This window comes from Eulemur rufifrons, chromosome 19 (assembly GCF_041146395.1).
Source record: "Eulemur rufifrons isolate Redbay chromosome 19, OSU_ERuf_1, whole genome shotgun sequence".
In the NCBI taxonomy this organism is placed as follows: domain Eukaryota; kingdom Metazoa; phylum Chordata; class Mammalia; order Primates; family Lemuridae; genus Eulemur; species Eulemur rufifrons.
The window spans coordinates 9,170,267-9,197,533 of NC_091001.1; the positions used below are offsets into that span (position 1 = coordinate 9,170,267).

The following is a 27,267-nucleotide window of genomic DNA, read 5'->3' on the forward strand; positions in this document are numbered from 1 at the left end:
GGCAGGGATGCAGGCTTTAGTTCTCAAAAAGGAGTGGAGGATGTTTTAAAGAGACAGAAGATATTTTTGCCATTTTTTCAGTCTATTACAGTACTACGATTACTAAGTAGGTTCTGAAACTTGGTGTGACAATTACGCAAACCTGCTGTGAACTGTTATTCAACCCCTGTGCCTTTGGTTGGGGACTTGGACATTGAAGGGTAGGAAGGAGAGTGTTGGGGTTAAAAATACCACTCTGGAGTCAGACTAACCAGGGTTTGTGTCCAAGTCTGTCTTTGGGTTCCTCTGGCCAGTCAGCTATGATCTGTAGGCCTCAGTCTCTGTATCTGTAAAATGGGGATGATAATTCCACCTACTGTGAGGGACGTCGGAGGAGTCCGACATGCTCAGGTCTGTAAAGCTTTTAGGCAGTGACTGGCACATACCAGGCACTTAGATTTTGGTGACGGCAATATTAGTTCTGGCTTGGGGAAATTTGCCTTTAGTGTAAGGAAAACTTTCAAGAGAAGAGTGGTGAGAGAGACAATAGGGCATTTTTCTTGCCTGATTTTGGCAGTTTTGTGCACCACCCACTAGAAAATTTCCTGTTCTTTTTTTTGTTTTTAACTTTTATAACTCAGTTAATAAGAAGAAGGTTTGAACAGGTGTTTCACAAAAGAGAATATACAAACAGCAAATAGTCATATGCGAAGATTCTATCATTAATCATTAGGAAAATGTTAATTAAAATAAGCTACCAAGCCAGGTACGGTAGCATGTTCTGTTTGTTCTCAACACGTTAATTTTGTTTATCTTCAGTATGAAATCCTCACTATTGACTATATTTGGGGATGTGCCATTTCCCCTCCTAGAACTTGTTTTAAGAAATAGGGAATAATGGTGTGTGGGTTTGGCACCACAGAATTTTCAGATTGAATATACAATTTCCTGCTCTGGACGGGTTTCTGGGGGCCCTAACCGGCTCCTCCCTTTCTTGGGAAGTCTAGAAAGGAAGTGTAGTTGGCAGAATGTTGCAGAGTGGGTTGCGGGAGTCATGAGTAATATGCAGGAGGAGATGCACATTCACTAGAACTGAGTTCAAGGATTGCTCTTTTATGGCAATTTCACAACCAAATTAAGGCCTGTGTTTAAGTCCTAATGGTGTTAGGTTAGAAAGTCTTCTCATCACAGGAAACCAAAAACGTTCCCAGGGGACGGGGTGTGTGTCCCACATTGCCACAGGGCAGGGCTGAATGGTGTCTGCATAGAAACTTGAGTCTAGGAGACTTTACTCAGCAAACCAAGGGCTCCTTATTAATTATTTCTAAGAGATAAGGGAGTTACAGGAATTCATGAATGTATTAGAAACATAAGTCTACAAAAAAACAAGCATCATAGTAATGATTTTGATGTATTTTATTTTCCTGGTATCTCTTTATAATTTGATGTTTCATTTTATAGGCCGTCATCATTTCATGGGTGATTAATTTTCTCAAGCAGCTATTTAAACTTTTGTTTTTAAAAAGCTCATTCCTGTAAATGCTATTAGTGCTATCCTTGTTCTCATACCTTTTGTTGTTTTCTCAGCTGACAAATTATTGTATACAGTTGGCCCTCTGTATCCGTGGGTTCCCAATCTGTGGATTCAATCAATCCCAGATCGAAAATATTCAGGAAAAAAATGGATGGTTGTGTCGGTATAGGCCTTTTTTCCTTGTCATTATTTCTCAAACAATATAGTATGACAACTATTTACATAGCATTCACATTGTATTAGTATTATAAGTAAGCTAGAGATGATTTAAAGTGTGCAGGAGAATGTGTATAGTTTATATGCAAATATTGCACCATTTTATATCAGGGACTCAAGCATCTGTGGATTTTGGTATCTTTAGGGGCCCTGGAACCAATTCAGCTGTATTTTATGTACAATAAAATACAAAATTGTATATGGAATTATATGTCCAAATCCATTATCTGAAAGAAAATTATTTTTCTGAATCCTCATTATTAGTCAAAAGGCAAAATGACTGTCATCACTAGATTATACTTGAATATATTTTGCAGAGGGTAATTTGTCGTCTTTGTTGTGAGGGAGAAGATACTATGGATCTATTTTCAGTACTTTTTTTTGTAATGACAAGAATCTTATTTGGGTCAAAACTTGTGATTGGAAATGCATTTGGACATCCTCACAGGTAGTCATGAAGGGCAAGAAAAGTATTTCTTTTGGTAGAGGATGGTATGATGTGCTGATATTTCTTTAAAAATTTCATGCATTCTTAATGGTTGCAGTGGGTTATATGCCCATCAGAAGGATAAAGATTGGAGTGGGGGGCAAAAAAAATCTCACTCTTATATGTAAAGCAGAGATATGCACATAGTACATAACCAGATATATAATATATCTGTAGTATTACACTTTCACGGGAGGGCGATTAGGAAAAAAAAGTTGAACAAGGCTCCTGAGTGGGATAATGATGGAACCAGGTTGCAAAGCACTACCTTTGAACTCTTAACACCTTCTGCAGCCGTGTTGGACTTAGAGTTAATTTTCCTCCTAGGGAAGTCATTTGAATGTTAAATGTTAGAGGTTGTGTTGGCTCACATGGTGATTTCTTTTTGTTCTTTCCTCTCCAGAGAATTTGTTGTGGTTAGTCATGAGAACAGCATCTTAAAAATCAATTGAAAGGGTTACCAGTCAGTAATAACATTTGGCTTCGTCAATTAAATAGCCAAGAGAAACTTGAACATTCACTTCAGCTTTTTTATCCTTGGGAGCTTGACCACTTTACAAGAGGCGAAAATAACACGGCATGTGGCCGTGGGGTGGTGGGGGCCAAGGGAAACCCAAGGAGCTTAAATTCGGTTTGCTTTTGTTGACAACCTAGCTTCCCACCTACAAATTTGGATTAAAAAAAAAAATAGCATTAGAAGTCTAATTTAAGTCAGCCTATATTATATTACTTAAATGTTGTGATCAACACTTGAAATTTTAAGACAGCTGGCTGGAGTTAAGGGCTTGTTTGGTCCTGAATCAGAACTATGCCAAATTGGCCCATCTGGAAAATTCAATCTCTTTCATCCTTGATTTTATGTGGGATAGATTTGATACTATAGGGGTATTCAGAGTTTAGAGCTAATTATTTCAGAACATACAAGTATTAGAATACAGATCCTTTAAGGCATATACCTAACTACCATATTATCAAAGTATATTTATTAAACTATACTGAGTGCAATAGAGTAGCAACATATAAATTTTCTTTTAGGTGGGGGGGGCGTTTCTTCTACATTATGTTGCTAGTGTGCAGGAAGCAAAGCTCTGTAGTAGATCTGCTCTCCTTTGCATAGATTATAACTCCTGCATTCCTGTGTGGTGAAAATCATTGGCAGACGGTGAAATAGCGCGGGGTTACCGTGGGAAGGACGGCCCAGGACCTCATCTATGAGCTGAAGGAACTGAATTAGGTGTTTTTTATGATGTGATAATTTTATGATTACTCATCCTATCCATTCCAGTTTAATTCTTTAATTTTATTTTTATTCCTTAGCAAATGCTGATGTCTTACAGGCAATGGTAGCAGATAATAGCGTGTGTGATCCTGAAAGGTGAGTGCCCCTTCCATACGATAGGACATTTTTTTGTTATTTCTCAGACATGATGACATTTGAGATGCCGTTCTGCTAGAGCAGGTTTCCCAACTATTATTGACGTTTTGGGCCGGGTGACTCTGTGCTATGGGGAAGGGTCCTGTGCATTGTGGGATGTTGAACTGCATCCCTGTCCTCCACTCGGTAGACGCCAGGGCGCTCCTGGCCTCCTCGCCCCCCACAGTGGGACAACCCAGAATGTCTCCACACATTGTCAGTGTGTGCTGGGAGGGAAAATGACCCCTGGTTGAGAACTGTTGTGTTAGAGGAGAGTGATGGGAGGAAGCGAGGCTCAGAGCTTATCAGCAAGAACACAGCCTTAGAATTGGGGGCGCTGGCTGGATCTCTTTTCTGCCACTCACTGGCCGTCTGTTCTTGGGCAAGTTAACTGACCACTCTGAGCCCGAGTTCCATCACCTATAACCTGGAGGTCACCATTGCACCAACTTTATTGGGTTATCGTAAGGAATACAAAGTGCCTCAGGCATTGAAAGACCTCTGAGAACCTTGACGATCACATGAACAGCCAGGCTGGTTTGGGGATTCCTGTAAGTTGTATTTTTATATTATTGTTTTAGGTTCTGGTTGTTGAGCTTCATATTTCTTCATAATTAATTACAGATAACTGTATTTCTACATAAGTTTTCATTTCTCCAGCAAGAAGCATTTATTGAGTGCCTGCTGTGTTCTGGGTGCTATGCTAGAGCTGGGTGTTCACAGAGCCTTGTGGTTTTTTCTTTTTCAATTTAAACCGGCTTCTTCCATCGCAAGGGGAGAGACTGCCTTGGCTGGTGTTTCCTCTAAGTAACCAGGTCTACCTTTTCCTTTTCCTCCCTCCCTTAGCCCCGTGACCCCCAGCACTCCCGGGAGCCCGCCTGTGAGTCCTGGGCCTTTGTCCCCAGGGGGCACCCCAGGGAAGCACGTGTGTGGCCACCATCTGCACACTGTAGGTGGTGTGGTCGAGAGGGACGTGTGTCATCGGTGCAGGCACAAGCGGTGGCACTTCATAAAGCCCACCACCAAGTCCAGAGAGGGCCGATCAAGGCGTCAAGGAGAGGTCACCGTCCTCTCTGTCGGCAGGTGAGACCTTCGAGTGCTGTTGGTTTGCGTGTGACCTGGTTGCTGTGGTGTGTAGATTTGTGCTTTCCCGTTAAATGTAGAGGATATTCTCCTAAGCCTGGCCCAGGTCATATCTCTGGGCCTTTTGGATGTTTTCTGGTCTGAGCCCTGGATTTTTCCAGCAACGGGAGAATCCTCAAAATCAGCTATTGCCAGATCGGATGGGAGACGTGTCGATTAAGGTGAATACTCGCTGTGACACATAAAGCCCAGATTCTCAGCTGTGTACAGAACAGATGTTCCCATCTCACTTGTGAAAATCCAAAGCAGGTGATCGAGAGATCAGTGAGTGGCTCTTCGAGTAGCCTCCAGGGTCCCGGCCCCTCCCGTCCGTGGCTCTGCCGGGTTTGCTGGCGGAAGGAGAAGTCTGTGCGGGATAGTTCGGGAGTGCTTTTTAATGAGATAGGCCTGGGAGTGGCCCATAGCATTCTAGTTCATTCTTCTGGCTGGAAGTCGATCCTTCAGCCGTAACTAGCTGGCAGGGAGCTGGGAAATGTCATCTTGCCATGTGCCAGGAAGAAGGGAAGACACAGATCTGGTCCACAGCCCTCCAGTCTCTGCCTCATAAGATCCATGTGCATTGCTGTGACTGCTGTCTTTTAGATCACCTCCACTGAGTCCTGGTGTCTCGGTCCTAAAGTGCCTTTCCCTTGTGACCCAGATGTGATGTGGAGATCTTACAGTTCAAGCGATGAGTCAGTCTGACTTCACCTGGAGCGTGTGTGCAGTGGGGTGCTTTGGCAGCGCCTGCTGTTTGGATTCCGAGCCTCGCGCAGGAGCTGTGTCGCGAATGCTGAGATGGAAAGGCAGTGCGGAGTAGTGGTTAGGAGCACGCGTGCTGGAACAAAAGCTGGCAGTGCTGCATGTGTGGTCCTTCTTCCTCTACTGGCAAACCTCTGGGAGGAGTAGCCTGCACTCATCGCATCTACCTCATTCGAGTCCTGATGCCACCACTTACAAACTGTAACCTCGCTCTGTGCCTCAGTTTCCCCCTCTGTAAAGTGAGGGTGGCAGTCACTCACCTCATAGGGTTGCTGTGAAGACTAAATGAGGTGACTGATGTAAAGGTCTTAGACCAGTTTTGGGCACTTGTGCACTCAAGAAATGTTGGCTGTTACTGCTGTTTCAGTTCAGTTGAGTTTCATCATGTGTTGCACAAGCAGCATGGAGAAAACCACAGGGCTGTTTGTCACTTGCAGCAAAACAGCACAACACATGACCACACTGTTTTATTAAGAAGCAGAGTCAGAGGAATTCATGAATGCAAATGTAATGAGAACCTGTAGCTTGTTTGGACAAAGCGTATTTTGTCGACTTTATAAAAAATCTGCTGAAATTTTCAACTCAGATTCAATGTGGCTTTTTAAAATGCCCCACATCCAACTTTCTTCCTTGGATATTAGATACTGTAAGCATTTAATTATTACAGGCTGTTTTTGGCCTGTGTTGCTTAAGGGTGTCTTACAGTTTGGCAGAATAGATTTGTGTTCACGACTTTTCCCTGCTTTTTCTCTCACTTCCAGAGTCTTCCTCCTCCTCAGGTTGGTGATCTCATTTTGGACAGAGGAGGAGAATTTATTTTAGAAGTTTTAAGGGAGATTAAGACCAGAACTAGAAAGAAGTTACTATGAAAACTCTAGGGATTTGATGATGATGCTAGAAAAACTGTCAAATTAAGTAAATTTCTTTAGCTTCTCTCTTACTTCTTAGCAAAATCTTTAGCTTCCTTAATTCTTAATGGAAGTTAGCCCATTTAAAGAAAAAAAAAACAACAGACAACCCCCCCACTCTACCACCAACTGATCCTATTGAATGTGTTGCTGGGCCCTTCTGGCTCTGTGTGTGTGTGTGGGACAGGCCTGGTGGACGGGTGTCTGGTTTCCTAAGGTCGTCCTCTAGTGCTGCGGTCCCCAACCCGCTGGTGCCGGCCTGTGGCCTGTTAGGGACTGGGCTGCACAGCAGGAGTTATTTGTGTTTACAGCTGCTCCCTGTCACTTGCTTGCCATCCCCCTGCCCCCTGTCCTTGGAAAAACTGTCTTCCGTGAAACCGGTACCTGGTGCCAAACATGTTGGGGACTGCTGCTCTAGTGAACCTCGCGGTCATGGCGGTCTAATTTGTAACCAGTCCTGCTTTTATCCAGCCTTCTGTGGTTAAAAAAGCCCCACGTTAAAACCCATGTCATTGTTCAAAACCACAACTCAGGCTGTTGCATATTTGAGTGCCCGTGCTTTTTCATGCATTTTGCATGCTACAAAATATCCAGCTTAGTCTGTGAGGTGGCTGAGTGAAAATCAGCTGCAGAGTTTGGCAGGGGACAGGGAGACTTGCTAGGTAGGAATGTCCCTCCTGTTGAATATGTTGCAATTTGTGCCCTGACTTTTGGCTGAGTTCCTTCGGGATCCCAGATGGATGACTTTTGCTCTATTCATCGTTCTCGTTTACTGGAAAAGCAAACCCATCGGATCTCCTCTGTCCCCGCTCAGGTTTAGGGTTACGAAAGTGGAACACAAGTCCCACCAGAAGGAGCGGAGAAGTTTGATGTCTGCTGGCGGAACCGAAAGCATCAACGGGGAGGTGCCGGCGACGCCTGTGAAGAGAGAACCAAGTGGCACAGAGTAGCAGGTGGGCTCGGTTTGGGTGACCTGGGGCGGGGACAGTGCGTGGCGGGGAGGGGGCACCAGGAGCCTTCCTGGCGGCTGTGGCAGCACAGGAGTGACATTCGCAGGGAAGTGGGAACGCTTTCCCGGAACTGGTGAGACTGAGGGGCACCAGGTGTGATTACCTGTCTGTCCAGGGCTTCTTGCACTGAGGCCACAAACTGATGCCTCCGGGGGCGTGGCCTGCGTGACAGTGAGGACAGAGGGTTACTCCTGAGGCAGAGTGGGGACTGTGGCCAGCTAGAAATCACATCACCCCTTGACAGAGCTTGCCTTGCCACCAGGCAGAAAGCGCCTCCCGTTGCTACGTCTTGTTGCTCAAAAAAGGGCAAAATCTAGACTTTTAAAATGCAAAATCACTACAGGGTTTTAAATGTTGGCAGCTTATTAAATATCCTTTAAGAAAAACAGTCAGGCCAAATGACATACAATCTTGTCATCACTTTTAGGTAAATTGTGATTTGAAAAAAGCTAGAGCAAGCAAACCAATGCTTTTCCTGTTAATTGAGTTGGAAACCAGTTTTCTTTGATGTGTCACAATTCTGAAATACCCTCACTAGGAATGTTTGTCTTTCCACCAGATATTTTTATGCAATTGAAAAGCATAAGTGAATGATTTTGGTTTGGCAGTTTTAATTTTGGAACTTTAAAAAAAAACCCAGAACCCTGTGATAACTTGATGTACTGGCTTAGTTTTCATCTTAGTCTTTCTGTTCTGGCTTCAGTAGAAACGTCCTTTTCATGTTTCTTATTCTATGTAAAAAGGCAAGTGTGAGGATCTGGGACAGATCCTGCTCTAGAAGCTCCGGTGAAACCGTCAGACCCTGAACAGAAGGCAGAAGAGTGTACACTGTCAAAGGGGGTGGGGTGGGGGAGTGTCAGACGGGCCGTTAAAGGTACAAGGACATAGTGACATTGCACCCCAGCCCTGGAGTCCGGCTGCAGGTGCAGATCCCGGTCTGCCACTCACTAGCACTGGGACCTGGGCAAGGTACTGGGACTGCTTATGCCTCGCTGGAAAATGGAAATGATGCCACCCGTCTCAAGGGGTGGCAGTGAGATTTCCCTGAAGTTACACATGTGAAGCCCAGGGCCTGGGATGTAGGAAGTGCCAGTGCCACTGATGGTTATGAGTGAGTCCACTTTCGGCTGGTGTGGCTGAGTGGAGGAGAAAAGTGGCTTTTTGGGTAAAGCCTCTCTGATAATCTGCGGCTCTGGAGGTGATCTGGAAGAGTTGGGCTCCTGAATTTTCCGAGACATGGGGGCTCTGATAGCTTTCTAATGCTACTCCTTGCAATGTTGACTTTGGGGTCCCTTCCCCCAAGTTTGGGAGCCAAATAAGAACCTTCTTTAAAGAGGAGAAACAGTGCAGAAGAATCTGTCTTTGGCTTCTCAGTTACTGGTGATCTTGGGAAAGGGAGCCAAGAGGAGTTTGGGAAAAGGAAGAGGATGATGAAGGCAATAATAACGGCAGCTAACGTTAATTCAATACTCCAGTCTTCTAGGCATCCTACTGATACATATCTCCCATGTCATCGTTAGAAACATTTCCTAGTGAGCTTGATACTGTTATCCTAGTTTTACAGATGAGGAAAACAATGAATGGAAACAATAAATGAAAAGGGTAAGTTCCATGTTGAAGGTCAGAGGAGCTGAGATTTGAACCTGGGTCTCTTACTACATGATCAGTCACACCCTTCCGTCATCCTGAAGTGCTCCTGAAGGGGCAGCCCTGGACCCATGAATGGAGAAGTTTCCACCAATGACCTAGAACTTCGTGATCTAATAGGTAGCCACTAGTCACCTGTGGCTATTTAAATTTAAATTAATTAAAGTTAAAAATTTAGTTCTGTGTTTGCACTGGTCACATTCTAAGTGTTTGGTAGCCATAGAGGGCTAAGGTGGACCATATAGGATGGTGCAGACCCAGAACATTTCCATCATCGCAGAAAGTTTTACTGAACAGAGAAGATGGGACCATAGATGTTAGAATTGGAATGCTGAGTGACCTTGATAAATCAGAGAAGCCTCCTGATTGAAGTCAATGAGAACTTGCCTGTCTGGGAAGAGAAGCTCTGGCTATTCAAGTCTGAGCTGAGGAGGCCCAGGCAGTTTAGATGCAGAGAAAATACGAGTCATGCAGTCTGTGCCTGAGTCATCATTTGGGCAGTGCCTCGAGAGAGGGAGCCGATTGTCTGCCCAGCTCGCCCTCGGGCAGGAACGGCAAGGTGACCCAGCTCGCCCTCAGGCAGGAACGGCAAGGTGACCCAGCTCGCCCTCGGGCAGGAACGGCAAGGTGACCCAGCTCGCCCTCAGGCAGGAACGGCAAGGTGATCCTCGTCAGAGTCAGCCCTGACTAGAGCTTGGCTAACTGCTGCCGGGGCTGATTTTGGCCACCACTGCCTGGAGAGCAGCACTCTAGATCTGGAAATGTGAAAAGAGTTAGGATTGCTCAGCCGGTTTTCTTGGCCCAAATTCTGTCTGTATCTGGCGATAGGAATTTGGTCCAATTATCTGAAGTCCTGACCACATTTAACTGGTTTACAATGTGATATTCTACAAAGCTCACTGTCATCTAGCAGAATTATGTAAAAGAGGATTGGATTTGATCAGAAGACAAGGGTTCAGATCTGAGCTTCACGATTTAGAAATTGTATGTAACCGCTCTGTTCCCAGTTTCATTGAGTATGAAATAAGGATATTAAATTCATTGATTTAAGGTAAATGCCAAGTGAGTATCTGGGATGTAGTTGGCTCTCAGAAGAGGGTAGTCACATTGTGTCATGCCGTCCAACTCAGCAGTGAGCACACAAGTGACCTTAGAAAGAGAGTGTATTTGAGCCTCCAACTTGCTGTAATTAATTTGAAATTAAAAATAAATTTTTTTATGGAAATTTTTAAACTCAAAAGTAGAGAGAATAATACCATGCATGCCCATGATCCATGGTAGGTGCTATGTAGTACCCCATTTTGCAGATGAAAGTCTTAAACGGAGAGAGTTTAAGTGATTTGTTTAGAGTTATCAGCAGGAATGTGACAGATTTTAGAGTCAAATGTGGGCAGCCTGGCCTCAGGTGTCACAGACTTGATTCAGCTGGGTCCAGGACAAGCAGGTCCTGTGGTCAGAGCTTGCTCAGGTTGGGACCTGCTGAGTGACCGTGTCAGACTACCCCAGTGGAACATGGACTCTGAAAAAGGAGGGAAGGGGATATTCATTGGCATTTAAAAAAATGTATATATCTTTACATTTTTTCTTGCTAGTTTTTTAATATTTCCAAAAAAGAATATGTTTGGGGCATCTAACCTGACTTGATTTTTCCAACTAGAGAAATCCTGAAATTGTTCCTTCTGGGCCAAAATCTCTGGCTCTGGACTGAATAAAAGGTTTGCCCTAGCATGTAGCTAATACGGCAGGAGAGGAGTATTGTGTCTCTTATACAGTCTAGCATAGTCTTTACGGTTACATTTTTTCCTGAAAGATGTTCTTGCTCAAATTTGGATTTTTAGCCAGGCTATAATACTGAAATGCTTTGTTTTACTGTAGGATCGATTCAAATATTCAAATGCAAATGCATATATAACTCATTGGTTAGATGTCTTTTCTTTCCTTTTCTTTCCTTTTTCTCCTCCAGGTGGTTGTTACCAGAAACTAGACTTAGTACTCTAAATAGAACGTTATCAAGATTGGGACGGGTTCTCTCCCTCTCGCTCCTTCTCCCTCTAAAACCCCACATCTGTTGGGCATCTCCTGCCCCGTATTCTTTTCACCCTGCCTTGTTGGCCTGAGTTCTTTTTTGTGGCCAGATCTAACTTGCCCTCTGCCTGATTTATTTTGGCAATGCAGTTAAAATGGTTTCTTTTTTCTACAGAAAATGTGTTTTGATTTCTTCTCAGAAGAATAAGCTTTTGTTCTTCAAAGTTAAATAAATCGAATTGCTTTCAGCCTCCAAATGCCACTGCCTTGTCTTCATTGTCACTGGTCTGTGGCTTTTTAAAAATGACACTGTCCTAAGCATTCTATATTGCATGTTTCTGAAATACGTGCTGCTGCTTCCATTTTATGATAATATTTCTTATTGAAAATGTTGGGTTAGTAAGTTTATGTAACCATATTTTTATAATTTTTACTTTAATTATTTTAATTGACAAATAAAAATTATATATATTGTGTAAAACATCATGTTTTGAAATATGTATACATTGTGGAATGGCTGAGTTAAGCTAATTAACATATGCATTGTCTCACATACTCATCAAACACTTAAAATCTACTTTCTTAACAATTTTCAAGAATATAATACATTGTTATTAGCTATAGTCACTATGTTGTACAGAAGATCTTTTAAATTCATTCCTATTGTCTAACTGAAATTTCGTGCCCTTGGATCAACATCTCTCCAATCTTAACCCCCACCACCCTGTTGGTCCGTTGTTGAATTGGGTTGTTTTCTTGCTATTGACTTGTTTGAGTTCGTTATATATTTTGGATATTAACTCTTTATAAGATGTATGGTTTGCATATATTTTCTGCCATTCTGTAGGTTGTCTCTTCACTCTGTTGATTGTTTCCTTTGCTGTGTAGAAGCTTTTTAGTTTGATATAATCCCATTTGTATATTTTCACTTTTGTTGCCTGTACTTTTGGGGTCATATCCAAAAAATCATTGCCCAGACTGATGTCATGGAGCTTTTCCTCTACGTTTTCTTCTAATAGTTTTATAGTTAACATTTTTCTTATCAAAATAAAAATTCATAATATTAGACATTGTTTTTATTTTAAATTGCTTTATTATTGAGGTTATATTAATTTTTATTTTAATAATTTATTTTAGTGATTAAAAGCTTGGTTTTATTTACTTAGTTTGAGACAGGGTCTCACTGTCACCCAGGCTGGAGTGCCATGGTGTCATCATAGGTCACTGCAACCTCAAACTCCTGGGCTCAAGTGATCATACTGCCTCAGTTTCCCAAGTAGTTGGGACTACAGCTGCACACCATCATGCCCGGCTAATTTTTCTATTTTTCGTAGAGACGGGGTCTTGCTCTTGCTCAGGCTAGTCTTGAACTCCTGACCTCAAGCTCCATTGTCTTGGCCTCCCACAGTGTTAGGATTACCTGTGAGCTAGGATTACATGCCTAGCCAAGCTTGGTTTTAAACTTCTTACATTTAATTTTAACTGTGCCCCTTAACTACAAATGGTTTTGGGCAAGTTACTTAATGCTTTCATGCCTCAGTTTTTTCATCTTTAAAAGGGGTTGTTACTGGACTTAAATGACATGATATTTGTGTAGTTCTTCAATCAGGCCTTGGCCCTGAGTTAGTGTCTATTAAATATTCACTATAAATAATTTTTGTGTTGTTCTTGGTGGTCTTATTTATTAGGCCATTTCTCAAGCATCATCTTTTGGTACTGTGAATTCCTTGTTACTTCTTAAGAATAGTGCAGCTTTGGACTCTCAGGACGTTTTAGAAATAAAGAGCGTTTGGCAAGTCCCTCAGGAATTTGGGTCATTTTCTTACTTGTGTTAAGGAAGCCTTAGAAATAACTGTTCCCCTTTTATAGGAGGTGGAATCAAAATTAGAAACAAGGCAATTGAAAAGTTTTGCTGACTTAAGTTCTTTGTGTTATGAAGATCAGAGGTTGGGATAAGACGTAGTGCAGACTGAGACGTTTTCTTCCCTTGACCGTGCCTGCTGTGCTGGTGCCCTGCTGTGGGAGGGACGTCTCTCTTTGCCAAGACTCTTTCGTGGCTCACACTCCCTCCTGAGCACTGGTGGCCGGTCACGAGTTGGCTTTCCTGCCCTTTGGCCGCCTTCATTTCCTCCTCTCAGGGTGAGGAAAGGCAGCTCCTCTCTGTTTTTTGGGCTCAGGGAGTGTAGTGGAGGCTCCTTGGGGGCCTCCCCCCGTGGGGTGTGGCTTTATCTGCAGTCCTCTGAATTCCTTTTTTTTTTTTTAAACTCCACAGGAAGCAGGCAATGGTGGGAAATGTCAAGTACCATTAGTTAGTTTATTTTTTTCTCTCTAGCATATATATATATTTTTTTTTTCAGGGAAAATACATATTTTTTAAAAAAACAAAAGGATCTCAGATTGGATGGGAACCCTTTAATTTGATTCGCTGTTCGTATAGGAGCAATGGAATATAAATTTAAAAAAAGAAACTGCACTTAAAGTAGGCATGGGTTAGGCCACGCGGCTTGACCTTGAGTCGCTGAGCACAGTTCTCTGGGGGCCGAGCAGTGCTTTGTTTGGTGCCTGCCCATCCCATGGAGTCCGTGTTAATGTGGAGGTGGACGAGGTCAGCGTCTGCCCAGGACCTGCTGTGCAGAGGGCAGGCAGGGAGACCCAGCTGGACAAAGAGAAAAGCTGAGTGAGTGACAGGAATTTAAAAGCAATTTCAGGAGTTGTGGGTGATAATATCTTGATTTTACAGATGAAGAGCCAGGCTCACGGGCTGATTTTCCCCAAATCCCAAGGCTAGACAGTGAGAGGGCTGGGGTGGGAGGAAATCCACACTTCAGAGTTAACACGCTCCGTGGCTGTGGAGTGGGAGGGTGGGCTTCGCTTTCCCTCGCGAGGAAACCAACCAACCAACCTTCCTTTCTTCCCGTGGCCCACTGGCTCGCAGCAGTGGTCATTTCAACCCTGCATGGCCTCCTTTGGCCTCCATGGGATCATCTCATGATCGTCTGATGGCTCTCAGAGCTCTGCCTGGATCGGGTCCAGGTTTGTGACCCATTCATTTTTCTTCCAGGTAGTCTAAGGTCATGGACTTTTGCACCTCAAAGGCGCTGTGGTTGCTAGTTCAGTTCAATGCATGTACAATTGCATATACAATTACATCTTTAAAACGCAGGTACCGAGTCCCTACTGTGTGCCAGGCACTTTACTAGGCCGTAGGAACACAGCAGCATGTTAGCCAGCCAGACAAGGGCCATGCTCTCATGGAGATTCTAGAACAGAAGCTAGTTTTTATGGCAGACTTTTCTCCCCTGTGCCTCCTGGCTCCCTTGCTTAGCGTGTATTGTTCCATGTGTTGTTCCAGATCCTGCTGACAGTTGATTGCAGAGCCAGGACTTGGGCTTCCTGATGGTTCATTGCCTCTATTATGTCTAATGAACTGGATGTTACAAGTGTTTGGACTGGAATCATTTTTTAAACAATTGAAATATAAAACCTGCATAGGATAAAATATTTAAACAGCATAAAGGCTGCAGGGTGAAAAATAAATCTTAAAAACAAAAGTGAGTCTTCCCTCCATCTGCTCCTCCCGACCCCCCACCCATATCATCTCCTGGACCTAGACCCTTTCGCAAGAGGACACCACTGTCACCATGTCCCGAAAGGGTCACACAGTGCATACACATGTTTATGTCGCGTGTCTGTGCATACAAAGCCTGTCCTTTTGCCCTTCCACGAATGAGAGTATCGACACCGTACTCGCTGGCACCTTGCTTTTCATTGAAGTTGATGACTTTTGGGTTCTGCGATTCCCTGACTGTTGAGTTTTCACTTTACCCCTAGATGATTGAGGAAGAACCGGTTTTTACTCTCTCACATTGGCTGAGCCTTGAGGAGTAAAAATGCTGGATACATTAGGAAGATTATGTGCCCTATTTGTCCTTTATTGTTGGAAATAGCTCCAACACATTTTGGCCATAATCTGAAAGTTTTGAATGGACCGAAAAACATACTTTGCTGTCATCAACTGCGGTGTTTTTTCTAAGGTACTCTTCCACAGCCTTGTTCTGTGTGCAGAAGATGCGAAAACATTTATCAGTATTCCCAGAATTCAGGCAGCGTGGGGGACCAGAGGCTTTGTTTTGTTTTGCTTTGACCTTCCACCAAAGCAAGCCTGTCTGCTAGCCCATCCCTCCCGGGCAGGGCACGCACCAGGACCTGCTGTCGGTGACCAGGAGTCGACCCCCTGGACCCTCGGAGACCTTGTCTCTTCCCCCGCCAGCCCTGCCAGCCCTTGGCCGAGACTTACACAGGGACTTAGAGACTGGCTGCTCTTTCACCACAGAAATTCAGCGGCCTCGGAGGCCTGTGGAGACTTTGGGACCCAAAGACAGACCTGAGGGGCTGGAGGGAAGCAGAAAATCAAACGTTTTCAGCGACATTTTTGCCTATAATTAGAAACAAGATGGAGTTCCTAGTTAAAAATCAGGATTTTTATTTTTCTTACTTTGTACCTTGAGGCTTTGAGCTCTGCTAACATTAAATAGCTTTAGTAAAACACGGGGCCTATTTCCTGGAAGCAGCGGCACGTAGGGCACCGCGGTGGCTCCACGCTGCGGGTCCTGGAGTCAGACTGCTCGTGCCCAAGGGCTGGGCTGTTGCTGTTTAGGCGTCTCATCTGGGACAGATTGCTTAGCCTCTGATGCCTCGGCTTCTCCATCTGTTAAGTGGGGATGATGATGATAATGGTACCGAGACTTCGTAGGGATGCTGTTCCTTGGCACGAAGGCAGTGTGAAATGGGTGCATGTTAATATTGCTCTGTCAGGCAGGCCCTCTTTAAACAAGTAGCAAATAAAGTGTTAAACATTAATGTTTTTGAGATTTGGTTGTTCTCTTGAGACTCAGAGAGCCCAAGTTAGGCACAACCTTATGATAATAGTAGTGGTGTTCATCTGACCCTCAGGTGGAGGCTTACTGAAGGCCGGTTAGCTGGACTCTCCTCTAGCTCCCAAGCCAAGAGAGGCAGCATCTAACTTGCTTGATTGTCCTTGGTAGACAGAGGTGGTGCTATTCAGAGTATGCGTTATTCTGCCTGTAACTTAGTGTAGATATTAATCAGAGGTGTGCTGAGGTGAATAGGGAACTGCTGAATTGCATTTAAATAATTCCCGATTGAATTTATTTTTTCAGGTACAGAATAACTTTTGATGTCAGTTACATTTTACTTGGAATAAAGTGCTCCGACTCTCACCATCCCAAGGGGGGGTCAGTCACAGCTGTCCAGTTGTCACTTGGGGAACTCATTCCTGCTAAACATACAGGCACATTTAAATTGTTGTGAGACTGTAACCCAGTAACGGGCAACCTTCCGACTTCCCGGGAAGATCCAGATCTACTAAGATTAAAAACTGTAAGGAGTGCAGAATTTCTCATTGGCTTATTATTCAGTAAAGAAGGTAATTTCATTTGCAGGAATATACATTTCTGTCTATGCTACTTAAAAAAGCAATTTCCGTTTTGAATGGAAAAAGTACCTATAAACATTTTTATTTTTCCTGATTGACCCACGTACATAAAAAGTTGCCCATTATTGATATTAAAAAGTTAAGATTTTAATTATTGAGCCACCTCCCGAAAATGACGGTTGTAATGTACAACTCATGGAAGACATGGTGGTCTATAAACATGAAAAATGCCCAACGTTACTAATAATGGAATAAATACAAACTAAAATAGAGATCGCTTTTTGCTTTTCTGTTGGCAAAGATGAATTTTAACATGAGTATGACCATTTAATTCACATACAAACTGAGACTCTACTGAGAATAGAAGGGAACACTATGAATAATTATTCTGGGTAAACATGTGTAGACCAAAACCTCCCAGGCAAACTGATTCAAATGGTGACCCTGGTTAAGAGGGTGAAGGGAGATGGATATTACCACACACCAAAGCAGGGAGGCTACATCCTTATAGACTTTTGGGGTGGCAATCTAGAAGTATAAAAATTTACTCTTTGACCAAATTATTCCAATTATAAATATCATACAGGAATGCAAAGATAATGTCCAAAATTGTTCACATAAGTGCCAGTAACTGGAAACAACTTTATCCATCAGTGAGGGATTAATTAAATGATTAATTATGCTTTATTCATTTAATAATGGCCTGCAAATGCCAAAGATTGAAGTAGAGCTATATGTACAGATACAGAGCATCCACTATATATTACTGGATGAAACAATCAAGTTAGAAAATATCCCAGTTTTAAGAAATGATACTCTGTATGTCTCATTTTGTCTTGCATTGAAGCTGATTGTGTAAACATCCTCCCTACAAGTACTAAGCTCCTGGAGGGTTTGGGTGGTGTCTTCTCATCTGCCCAGCCTTTCAGGGGTGATTCTTTAACAGGTGTGATAATATGGCATTCATCCAGTTACTCATAGAGACCTCTGCAGATTAGTTGAATTCTAGTTGCTAACTATTTGAAATAAGCTAAAAAAAAAATTTGTAATTTAAAAATTTTGTAGTTCAAATTCAGTTATTGAGATTTTAAATAACACCAGTCTTTAAATGATTCTGTCATATTTGTTTCCTCCCCCATTTCTTTGATATATTTTTTGACCTCAGCTGACTTTAGTGTTGTGTTTAACAAGGTTTACCCTTTAGAAGTGAATTTAATTCTTGCAGTTTTTAATCAATTAACAAACATTAGTACTGCGTTTTACCTCAACAATTTAAACTTTTATATGTGCATTAGAATCAACTGGGCATCTTAAACAGAGTCCTGGGCTCCAACCCCATAGATTCTGATTTAGTAGGCCTGGAGTATGGTCTAAGGAATCTGCACTTTTTGATAATATTTAAGCTGATTCTAGAGCAGGTTCTGCTGATCATTCTGAAAAACATCGATTTAAAGAGACTATGCAGATTAGCCTAGATCAGTATGACTCTATTGTGTTTTTAATAAACAAGGAACCTTTATTAAAATAAGATATGATGTTAATATTAATTTATAAAATTTAACACAAAATGTAGAGCAAGATTTAAAGGACTAGAAGCACCAAGTACATTGTGACGTGTTGCTGTTAATCTGCACCTGCCAAGACGGCAGCCGTGCAGGCAGTACTGTTGCCAGACTGTGGCGTCACATTTTCAGCAACCGTAACCCGTGAGCACGTAACCACAGAATGCTCAGTAGAGCCCCGAGCAAGATAATCCTCTGACCAAGGAGTCTGAGCCTTAAAGGATCGCAGATTACTAGTGAGTGATCACCCACATGTAGCTCTAGGACTTGAGTGTGAATATTGCTGCCATAATCTTAACTCTGTTCCTATAAACAACTTTCCCCATTTATTTAATTTAAAAGTGTTCTAGGAAATCATTAATCCAGCTGTGTGGTTCTTTATCCTTGTATCTTTCAATGAAATTAGGATTCGATGTACATACAGTTTTGATCTTCTCGGGGACTGGGCCCCTGTAGAGTGCAGGCTTTTTAGCATCACTTAACTGTTCACATAACCGCAGCGCCTTCCCCTGGGAGAGGCCCTGCTGGCATTTCCAGTTCCTGCATTTCTCTGCTATTGCCCCCTCACAGGTGGGCAGCAGAGAAGTGAGGGTACCAGTCACTGATGCCGTGGATGTCTCCGTGGTGATCAGGTGGCAGGCAGAGTGGGGGTGACTGTGGCCGACCACCTGGGTTGCAGTCCCTGCTTTCCCGTTATGAATTGTGTGGCCGTGGGCAAGTTATTGACTGCACAAGCCTCCGTTTCCTCCTATGAAAATGGAAATGGGCATTGACTCACGAAGTCATTGGGAAGATTGATTGGGTTAATGGGTGCCTGGCATGTAGAAGCTGCTGTGCAAATGTCAGTGCTGTTATTGATCAGGGAGTCTTTCCCTTCCTTAACACTCTGCCCTTTGAGATTTCAGCGTTCACTGTCCATTAATCTGCTTAGGCTCCCCAGCTTCTTAAAACATGTTTCTAACTTTTAGAAGGACTAGATTCTTTTTTCTGGAGAATCCTTTTTAACAAGGCATGTGTATGTCCCAATCAGAAACATACTGTGGTTTCCTGGGAACCATAGCAGGATAATAGGATTATGGCTTTATCTTTATGTGATTATGTAGTAAGCAATAAACTTTAAAGAAAAAGACAACCTCTTCATTTGTTCCAGATGAATCTTTTGTGAGGTTCTTAATTTTTGTGCATCAGTCTCATTTCAGGAGTGAAATGGTTATACTTGGGATTTCTGAATTGTGTTTTGAGCATAAGGAAGCTTTGCTTAATTTTTTCCGGCTTGAACACTCATGTGTATATAATTGTAATCACCACATTTCCCCAAAAGAGAGGGAAGTCAGGCCTGTTAAATGTGTGGTCCCATGGCGATGGCAATGGAGAACGGTGAGTGGGTGGATGTTTCCCTCCCCACATGTCCACACGCTCTGGTCGGCCTCCGCGGCGGCTCTGGCAGCCCACGCACGGCCTCTGCAGGGCCATGTGGACAGCAGCTCTTAACGATGCTGGTGGTGCTCTGTGGTGAAGAAATGCTGTTTCAAAGTGTATATTCGTTTATCAACGTGGATATATTCACCAATGTAGAATGAAATGAAAAGGAATTTAACAATGAGAAAATGCACCATGACAAAGTCCTTAACTTTTGATGTACCGCGTTTCGCTGCCAGAAATAAGGCCACAGTTGGAAATTTACAAGCCATAGAGTCTTCTTTCCCCCGGGTTGTCTTTGTGATAAGACAGGTGTTTACCTGGAAATTCGTAGCTGCTCTGCCCGGGAGGTGCTGCCTCCCAGTAAGTGTGTGTATGTAAGGAGAGACCAGAACTGCAACAGTTTTAAAAAGATTAACTTTCCCATTTCTGCTTAGTTTCTAGTATTAGGAGTGAGGATTTCAAGCAGCAATTTGTGTGTGTTTTTTTTTTTTTTCCCCACTTCCTCTCTCAAAGATATTGCAGACAGTGCGGTTTTAATCAGCTGCAGAAGGCAGCTGTGGAAGAAAGCTAATGTGGTTGTTCAGAGCAGAAAATTGGATGATGGTAATTACCAGAATAGCTAACTTTGGGGGTATACTGACTGCCTGGCCCCTTATTAAGCATTTTGCATATATCATCCAATGTAAAATCCCCATAACCGCATAAGAGAGAGAGAGCTACAGAGACAGCCACGGCCCCGCAGCTGTACCAGGGCTCTGACTTGAATCCGGGCCTCTGGCTCCAGGCCCCTCGCCCTTGGCCTCCAGCCCGTGGTCTTGCATGTGCCTACTCTTAAAAGTTGGTCACCTGTGTGCAAAACACTCTAAATGGGAAGCTCTCCTAGGTTGGAATGAAAACTGTTACTACTGGGAAAGACTACATTCTAGGCCTGGCATCCCTCACCCTTGGCTTTGGTATTTGTTCTAAGGGAGTACATAAAAATGAGACATAAAAATAGTGGAATACCTGTTTTCTAGATAATGGCCTAGTTTAAAGTTTTGCTCAGAAAATTCTCTCTTATATTTTCCTTTTTTGCCCCCTTTTGGGCCATTTGTTATATTTCTCCACCTCTAGCCTTTTTACCTGTTTTCTCTGCTAGAATGTTTCACATGTATCGACTCCTACCTGGAAGTAGTTCCAGACTTGACTTGTTCAGCTTTACAGTAAAAATCTGTAATTCAGCTATGCTAGGTTGTGGCAGTGCAGTGCAGGGAATTACTTATTTCATTATAACTAGAAACTTGATCCAGGCCATTTTAGATGGACAATGTTTCATTTCCTGTTTAGCTTAGGGAATAGGGGTCCTTTACCCAACCCCTCATCTCATTTGGGAAATCACTCTCCCTCCCCCACCTCTCATAATCACTGTATTACGGATGACAGAAAAGGGTAATAGGGATAATATTGGAGTACAGGCCAAGCGCAGTGGCTCACACCTGTAATCTCAGCACTTTGGGAGGTCGAGATGAGAGAATCGCTTGAGTCCAGAAGTTCAAGACCAGCCTGGGCAAATAGCACGTCTCCATATCCACAAAAAAATAAATAAAAATAAATAAATATTAGAGTACATGTCTCAAAGGGTAAGCTGTAAAAGAATTAAATAGTATGTTCTTAAGGACATCTCTACCGATCTTGTGCTATTTCTTCAAATTTTTTTTTTGTTTTTATTTTTTAATTTTTTTTAATTTCAGCATATTATGGGGGTTTAAAAGTTTAGGTTATGTATATTGCCTTTGTCCCCCCCCCATTCAGAATTTCAAGCGTGCCCATCCCTTAGATGGTGCGGATCGCACTCATTATGTATGTATACACCCATCCCTCCCACACCACATCTGCCCGACACTCGATTAATGTTATTCCTAAATGTGCTCTTAGGTGATGATCAGTGAAACCAATCTGATGGTGAGTACATGTGGTGCTTATTTTTCCATTCTTGGGATACTGCACTTAGTGGAATGGGTTCCAGCTCTATCCAGGAAAATACAAGAGGTGCTAGATCACCATTGTTTCTTATAGCTGAGTAGTACTCCATGGTATACAGATACCACATTTTTTTAATCCACTCATGTATTGATGGGCACTTGGGTTGTTTCCACATCTTTGCAATTGTGAATTGTGCTGCTATAAACATTCGGGTGCAGATGTCTTTGTTATAGAATGTCTTTTGTTCTTTTGGGTAGATGCCCAATAATGGAATTGCTGGATCGAATGGTAGGTCTACTTGTATCTGTTTAAGGTATCTCCATATTGCTTTCTACAGGGGTTGCACTAGTTTGCAGTCCCACCAGCAGTGTATGAGTGTTCCTGTCTCTCTGCATCCACGCCAACATGTATTGTTTTGGGACTTTTTGATAAAGGCCATTCTCACTGGAGTTAAGTGATATCTCATTGTGGTTTCGCTTTGCATTTCCCTGAAGATTAGAGATGTTGAGCATTTTTTCATATGTTTGTTGGCCATTGTTCTGTCTTCTTTTGAAAAATTTCTATTCATGTACTTTGCCCACTTTTTGATAGGGTTGTTTGATTTTTTTTGTTACTGATTTTCCTGAGTTCTAAATAGATTCTAATTATCAGCACCGAATTGGATGTGTAGCGTGCGAAAATTTTTTCTCATTCTGTAGGTTGTCTGTTTGCTCTTGTGACAGTTTCTTTGGCAGTGCAGAAGCTTTTTAATTTAATCAGGTCCTGTTTATTTTTGTTGTTGCTGTGATTGCCTTTGGGGTCTTCTTCATAAATTTTTTGCCTAGGCCAATGTCTAAGAGTTTTTCCCACATTTTCTTCTAGAATTCTAATAGTTTCACACCTAAGGTTTAAGTCTGTTATCCACCGTGATTTGATTTTTGTGAGAGGTGAAAGGTGTGGGTCCTGTTTCAGTCTTCTACATGTGGCTATCCAGTTTCCCAGCACCATTTATTGAAAAGGATTCTTTTCCCCAATGTATGTTTTTGTCTGCTTTGTCAAAGATTAGATTATTATATGAGGATGGTTTTATATCTGGATTCTCAGTTCTGTTTCACTGGTCTGTGTCCCTGTTCTTGTGCCAATACCAAGCTGATGTAATAACCACAGCCTTGTAGTATAGTTTGAAGTCTGGTAAATTAATGCCTCCCATTTTGTTCTTATTGCCTAAAATTGCTTTTGCTAAACGGGGTCTTCTCTGGTTCCATACAAAGCATAAAATTATTTATTCTATATCTGTGAAAAATGATGTTGGTAATTTAATAGGGATTGCATTAAATCTGTAGATCACTTGGGTAGCATAGACATTTTTAACAGTGTTGATTCTTCCTATCCACGAGCGTGGTATGGTTTTCTACCTGTTTACATGCTCTGCAATTTCCTTCCTCTATTTCTTCAAAGTTTTGCAAGCTAGTTTCATCCTGGTTTTGTTTAGCATTTATGGGCAAACACAATTTTGGCAGATAGGAGAGTGTTTTGTTCCTTGTATAGGTTCACCTGCGTGGTATGTATATTTCAATGTACACAGGTAGCTCTAGAATTTTCATACTGTTCTGAGTTATCCCACTCTTTAAAACAGGAAAGAAAGGGGAACAGAGCTGTCAGTTCTATGAGATATTTGTAAAAAGCCCTTTGGAAAGTAGAGAACTATTCTGTAAGTATGAGGGCTTTATTTGTAATGTAACTGTAGACATTGACAAGGGCCAGTTGTTAGAATCACTTGAAAATATAATACAGAACCCTCAAGGTTACTTACAGTGAAGACCGAAGGCTGAAGTTCTACCATTGTGTTCTTACTTGAAATCCCAGCTAGGCTGCCCTGGGTGGTCTGTCGAGACCGTAGTTAGCTCTGTGTGGTGCAGCTTTGGAAACACACCTCACCTGATGCATACAAGGTTCCTGATGGCTGAGAATGTTCGCTCTGTTGCTCATTTCTTGACAGCTTGTGGCAAAGGAGATAAAGAACATGTTCTCCAGAAGTGACGCATGAATCACAGGGAGAATGCTCACTTTAGAAGCATTTAACACAAAAATATCCGCGTTCTCCTATGGTCCTCAAAAGCTGTTACTTTTTTGCTTTGCCAAACCTTGATAATGAGATCCTTTTGGAATTTGCTTACTTTTAATTTTACTTAAATTTCTTTAGACTGAACTCTAGAAAAAAATGTATAATGGGGGAAGGAATGGGGCTGGATGGGCTAGGATAGCATAAGAGCATATTAAGATTCTTCTGTGTTTTTAAATATTTGGGCAGATGAATATGTGATACGATGTTTACCTTTTATTAAAGCTCTACTTTTCTTGTTTTCTCTTGCAGCAATGACTTTGTTTGAAGAGTTCTAAGAGACTGAAAACTTAGAAGACATGAAGTTGCCTAGGGAGTATTTTTACACATTTGATACAGTGTCTATCATGGAATCAGCAGGCATGTGGATAAAACCTAAAAGTGAATATTATTGCTATGCTGGATATAGAATTCAGTTTGCTTTGAAAGAAGTTTTGGTTTAAAAAGTCTGATGAAAAATTTATTGCATTACCAGGGAAGGAAAGAGCTCATTTTTTATCTTCCCCACTACCCTTAGCTACCTGCCACTCCCCCAGCCCCTGCCCTGGCCTCGGTGTCCACACTGCAGTTTTCCCATTGTCATCACTATGGACAGTGGACCTGTTCCTGTACGGTCTGAGCTTATGCTCGTGGTGTGTGTGTGTGTTTCTGTTCCCCAGTTCTTACATCCCATTTTGATACTGGTTGTAAAAAGATCGTCATAAATACAGTTTAGCTGTTACAAAGGATAAAAGATGAATTTTCAGTGGTCAAAGGTCCTTGGAAATAACCTAGTCCAGCTCTGAGAAACTGATCCCCCGGAGACCGTGGAGTCAGACGGGACCAGATGCTGGACTTTGGATTCCTAGACCAAGAATTCAGCATCACTCCAGCTGTCATGGCACTCCTAGGTCATATCTAAAATACCGAGAGTTTTCTTTTTTTTTTTAACTTGAGCTAAGCAATTCTTGTTTAGTTCACTGATTAAAGGGAGAAAATGGCTTAAAGTCACTAAAAAAAAAAAAAATTCTTGTTTTGACAACCCAAGGCCAAAACACAAGAACCTACCTCTGGCATGTTTTTCTTGGTGTACTTCCTGTTTTCCATCTTAGAACTACTGCTCATTATTTAAAAGATTCTTAGTAGTTACTTTCCCTTTAGGCCTGGCACACTCTTTTTTTTTTTTTAACCTTACATTTTACAAAACACCTGAAAAAACCCAGAGGCAAATATAGTAATACATTGTTGATGGTAGGTCGGTAAGGGCTGAAGAAGTCCTGTTGCAGGGAAATCTCCAAGACCTGCCTCCATGTCAGTGTTGGGAGGTGCCTGGGGAACTTCTTTTATTTCAAAGAGAAAAAGCACATTTCTCATTTGGCTCCCAAAAGATGATTTCCATCAAAATATACTTCAAAGTATTTACTGTAAATATACTTATTCGATTCAGTTTCTGGCACCAAACTAAAAATTTCTAACCTTTTAAATGACTGGTGAATTCAATTTCATGTGACTTTTTACTGACAGCTTATAAATGGTCTATGTGTGTACATTCACATACACAGCGGAACAGAAGTCAGTGTGGAAATCAATTTCGCTGGGGTCCAGAAAGTAGTAACAGGGATTTTAGGGGTGTATATTAGTGTAAATAATACATGTGCAGTCTAGGCCAATAGTTTTAATAAAAAACAAACACGCATAATTTTTTGCTTTTAAAATATTATGCCCTCAAAATGGTGAGGGATAAAATGTAAGATATTCTTGAGCTTTAAACATTTCTTAATTTTATTCAAGTCTGAGCACTTTTTTTATAGCAATACAACAGGCAAGAGAATACTCAAAAATATTTAAAATTGTATTTATACCAAGAGTACGTTTTAAATATTTTCTAATACTTGAGCAGTTTTTGTCTGGCTGGCCTCCGAATATGCCAAAAGTTAAGCATTCGTATTTTCAACACATAAGCTTTTTACTGGTTTATACTTTGCTATCAGATGAAAATTCATAACTGTTCCCAGAGCAACTGATGTTTACAGATCTTGTGTTTTTCCTCCTCCTTTATAAGGATTGGGATCCACAATAAAACTTACATAAAACACTAATGATGAACGGCTTTTTGTGTCATAAATGAGTTGGCTTACCACCCTGATGTAAAAATTTGTAAAGGAGATTTTTCACCATTTTGAGTGTCAAATGTATTTTTAACTGTCTGGTTTGTACTTTTATGACTTTTGTACTACCAAAGCAGAGTTAAAAAATAAAAATGTTAAAGAGTGTGTTGTTTTGAATGAACCAATTGTTGGTGCCTTGTACATTGAAAGTACAGCGGTGGTAGTATACTTTATTGAGCATAATTTTACAGTGTGTCCTGCAGTACTGAGTGATCATTTGGCTGACCTTCCTCACCGGCTTTCCCTACTGTAGCACCCTCGTCCTCTGACCCAGGCAGACCTTGCAGATACTGTGGGTTCCGTTCCAGATCACCGCAGTGAAGCAAATACTGCCATAAAGCCAGTTGCACACATTGTTTTGGTTTCCCAGTGCATATAAAAGTTACGTTTATACCATGTACTGTAGTCTTTTAAGTATGCAGTAGCGTTATGTCTATAAAAAGTACATACATGTCTTAATTAAAAATACTTTATTGCTAAAAAATGCTAACAATCATCTGAGCCTTTCATGTTATGGATTACAATGATTTCACATGAAAAGCTCGTGGGTTAACAGTAGGGCGTATAATCTAAATGGGAACAAAAGAGATGACGTACTTCTTTCTATTTTATCTAGTTCCTCATTTCCTGAGACATGAACTCAGGAGAGAGATAGGAACATTGATTGCTTCAGGCTTAGAATAGCAAACTGCCCTTGTCTACTGGCTGACATCCTTTGGTCATTCTCTCTTCCCGGCCCTGTCCATTTGCAGACATCCAGGCTGTGGCCCTCAGGCTTCAAGGCAGGGTCCGTTTGCAGCCATCCCTGATGGGTGGAATGTCCCCCTCAAGGTCGAGCAGCTTTTGCTCAGTGAACTGACACGTCCACAGGTTGCTCTTTGGCAAAGTCCTGTCCCACTCCTGGGGTTCTCACGTCTTGACCCCAACCCTCAACACAGTTAATGTTGGTATTTTGACCTCTTCCCATGAATCATGAATGTTCTTAATGGCATTTGGAATGGTGAATCCTTTCCAGAAGGCTTTCAATTTACTTTGCCCAGATCCATCAGAGGAATCACTATACAAAATGTATTTCTAGAACAATAAGAACCATGGGCTGCAGAATGTACATTGTGTCAGCAGGCACGAAAACATTAATCTTAGAGCTTTTGAGTGACCAGGTACATTATCAATGAGCAGTAATGTTTTGAAAGGAATCTTTTTCTCCCTGAGCAGTAGGTCTCAACAGTGGGCTTAGAATGTTCCGTAAACCGTGCTATAAACAAGTGTTATCATTGAGGCTTTGTTGTTTCATTTGTACAGTACAAAGTTGATTTAGCATGATTCTGAAGGGCCCTAGGATTTTCAGAGTGGTAAATGAGCATTGGCTTCAACTTAAAGTCACCAGGTGCATTAGCTCCTAATAAGAAAGTCAGCCCGTCCTTTGAAGCATTGAAGCCAGGTATTGACCTCTCTCTAGCTATGAAAGTCCTAGATGGCATGTTCCAATAGGAAGCTGTTTCATAAACTGGAAA

The 27,267-nt window shown here is 42.0% G+C and overlaps 1 protein-coding gene across 1 annotated transcript in view; it reads left to right on the plus strand.

The window, feature by feature from the left end:
* RELL1 (RELT like 1) overlaps window positions 1–25,492 on the plus strand; it is a 60,579-nt gene extending 35,087 nt beyond the window's left edge. The window contains exons 4-7 of the mRNA XM_069494365.1: window positions 3,534–3,591; window positions 4,477–4,713; window positions 7,237–7,375; window positions 23,859–25,492. Coding sequence (XP_069350466.1) covers window positions 3,534–3,591; window positions 4,477–4,713; window positions 7,237–7,372 — 431 coding nt within the window. The 3' untranslated portion in view covers window positions 7,373–7,375; window positions 23,859–25,492. The remainder of the gene's footprint in view (window positions 1–3,533; window positions 3,592–4,476; window positions 4,714–7,236; window positions 7,376–23,858) is intronic.
* Window positions 25,493–27,267: the final 1,775 nt, after the last annotated feature.